Below are 1939 nucleotides of genomic sequence, written 5' to 3'. Positions count from 1 at the left end.
GACCAAGTGCACCAAATCACAGGTCTTGCGAACTGATATTGTCCAATGCTATAAGGTTCGGTCCCTGTTGACATTGCCCACTATTGAGAGGACCTGCTTCTTGCCCAAGAGAATGCTGCGCTGAACACCAACGCATCGAACCCAAAGGTCACCTCGTAATTCACGCAAGTCATTAGGAACAGCAGACATCACCTTGACGACTGTTGCAACGTAGAAGATAGACGCCTGATGTAACGAGAATGCGCAACGTTTTGAGGCATACCTGTTCACCATAGATAATCAGCCAATGCTTCTAACACCATCATCCACCACCTGCCAGTCGCGATTTGACGACAGTGTAATCAAACATCCCACCTCGATCGACCCACTTCCCGTGGCAAGTAGATGGCTACCACCGGCAATGCACACGACATCAAAATCCCTCCTTGACTTGTTAGTTCTCTCCATCAACAGTTCACCCGCCCATGGCAACCCATCCAACATTAACTTCCTGCACAAAATCCACCGGTTTTTAGCTGCCCACTGAAGAAGAAGGCAAACAAAGCACTCCCACCAGGGCATCTCCTGACTACTTGCACAACAACCACTTCTCGCCTTTCAAAACGACGACCCAGGCACCTCCATTTCCTCACCGGAGGACCACTTTGATGCGCAAGATATTTCATACAAAACAACAAGCACACATGGAGAGAACGTCACCATTCCTCTCCTTTGCTCTGTATTTGCGTGCATGTTCACGCACGCTCCTTGGTGAAATACCACGCTTCAATCAACCACAAGGAAAGTCGAAAGTGGGAGTAGAAGAGCCATCGGATGGCGGAAACGGTGTGTATGAAGTAACCTGAGTATCGGTGAGGAGGTAAACGAGTCTGGGAGAATAGATTACACTGGCAAGGTGGTGATGGGGAAGACAAGGCTTGTCAGGGAGTCCGGGAGGGGGGCAGGGAGGAGGTGCAGGTGGATGGGGCTGTGGTCTTCGGTGGGAAGAAGACGTCTTTGGTGAGAGTGCTCACGATCGAGGGCACCTGCTTCTTGCCCGAGTACGCTGCTGTGGAGGCCAACGACTCGAACTCGAAGGCCACCTCATAGTTCACCCGAGTCATTATGGACATCAGATCGAGAATGCGACCGTACTTGCGCAGGCAGTTGTTCAACGCCTGGATGAACCACGAACCGTGCACCGAGTTCCTAAAGGCGTAGTAGCCTAAGGAGAATGAGGTAGAGTTGGAGATTACTCGCGTTATTTCTAAGCTGCATTTCCACTCCAGAGCTATGGGTCAGGATGACTATCCCGCCTGTAGGTGGACTGAATGAATATTTTAGTTCGGACTACTGTGATTCTCAAATGCGAATCAGAATGTTGTAGAGTGGAGTTTCTGCGTTGGGCATTGTTCAAATCAAGTAGATCACAAAGAACGTGATTTCCATGGCATTTCGTTGCGGCAGCGAAAAATCCCTGTTTGAAGCGATCGTTTTGCTTCACGACCGTGATTATTCCAATTTGGAGAACCAGGATACGTGAGGTCATTTTCAATAATGAATCACTGCAGTGCATAGGCAAGGCACGAATGATGGATCAGGTTAGGAGTGCAGCGAGCCTGCGATAAATGATATGCACAAGGAGCACCTCAGCCACGAGCAGTACGAAGCGAGCTCCTGAATGGCTGTTGGCTGCAAGAGCAAAACCACGTCTGCGCAAACCTCAACACGCGAGTGGAAATTTGTGCTCCGTGAAGCATCGGTCCAAGTGCCTCATTCTGCTAGTCAAAACGCACAATGAATCGGTGATTGTATAGGCAAAGATGGTGGTTGAAGTGGACTCCTCATGATAAACAACACCAAATATCGAAACGAACTCCACGGCTAGACAGTTGGTGGTTCCGACATGGTTGAATCTCCACTAGCATCTCGGGTGAAGAACAAACCGGAAGGCGAATAA

At 49.5% G+C, this 1939-nt stretch overlaps 1 protein-coding gene across 1 annotated transcript in view; it reads right to left on the bottom strand. All coding sequences in view use genetic code 11, as the record gives it.

The window, feature by feature from the left end:
* EGR_05059 (Caspase-3) overlaps positions 1-1939 on the bottom strand; it is a gene marked incomplete at both ends in the record, with an annotated part of 15133 nt that overhangs the window by 3695 nt on the left and 9499 nt on the right. Inside the window, 2 exons of the mRNA XM_024494308.1 lie at positions 82-225; positions 993-1251. Of these exons, the coding sequence (XP_024351257.1) occupies positions 82-225; positions 993-1251 (403 nt within the window). The remainder of the gene's footprint in view (positions 1-81; positions 226-992; positions 1252-1939) is intronic.

This window comes from Echinococcus granulosus (genome assembly GCF_000524195.1).
Source record: "Echinococcus granulosus chromosome Unknown EG_S00035, whole genome shotgun sequence".
NCBI lineage: Eukaryota > Metazoa > Platyhelminthes > Cestoda > Cyclophyllidea > Taeniidae > Echinococcus > Echinococcus granulosus.
This window is presented reverse-complemented; position numbering and strand designations above follow the sequence as displayed.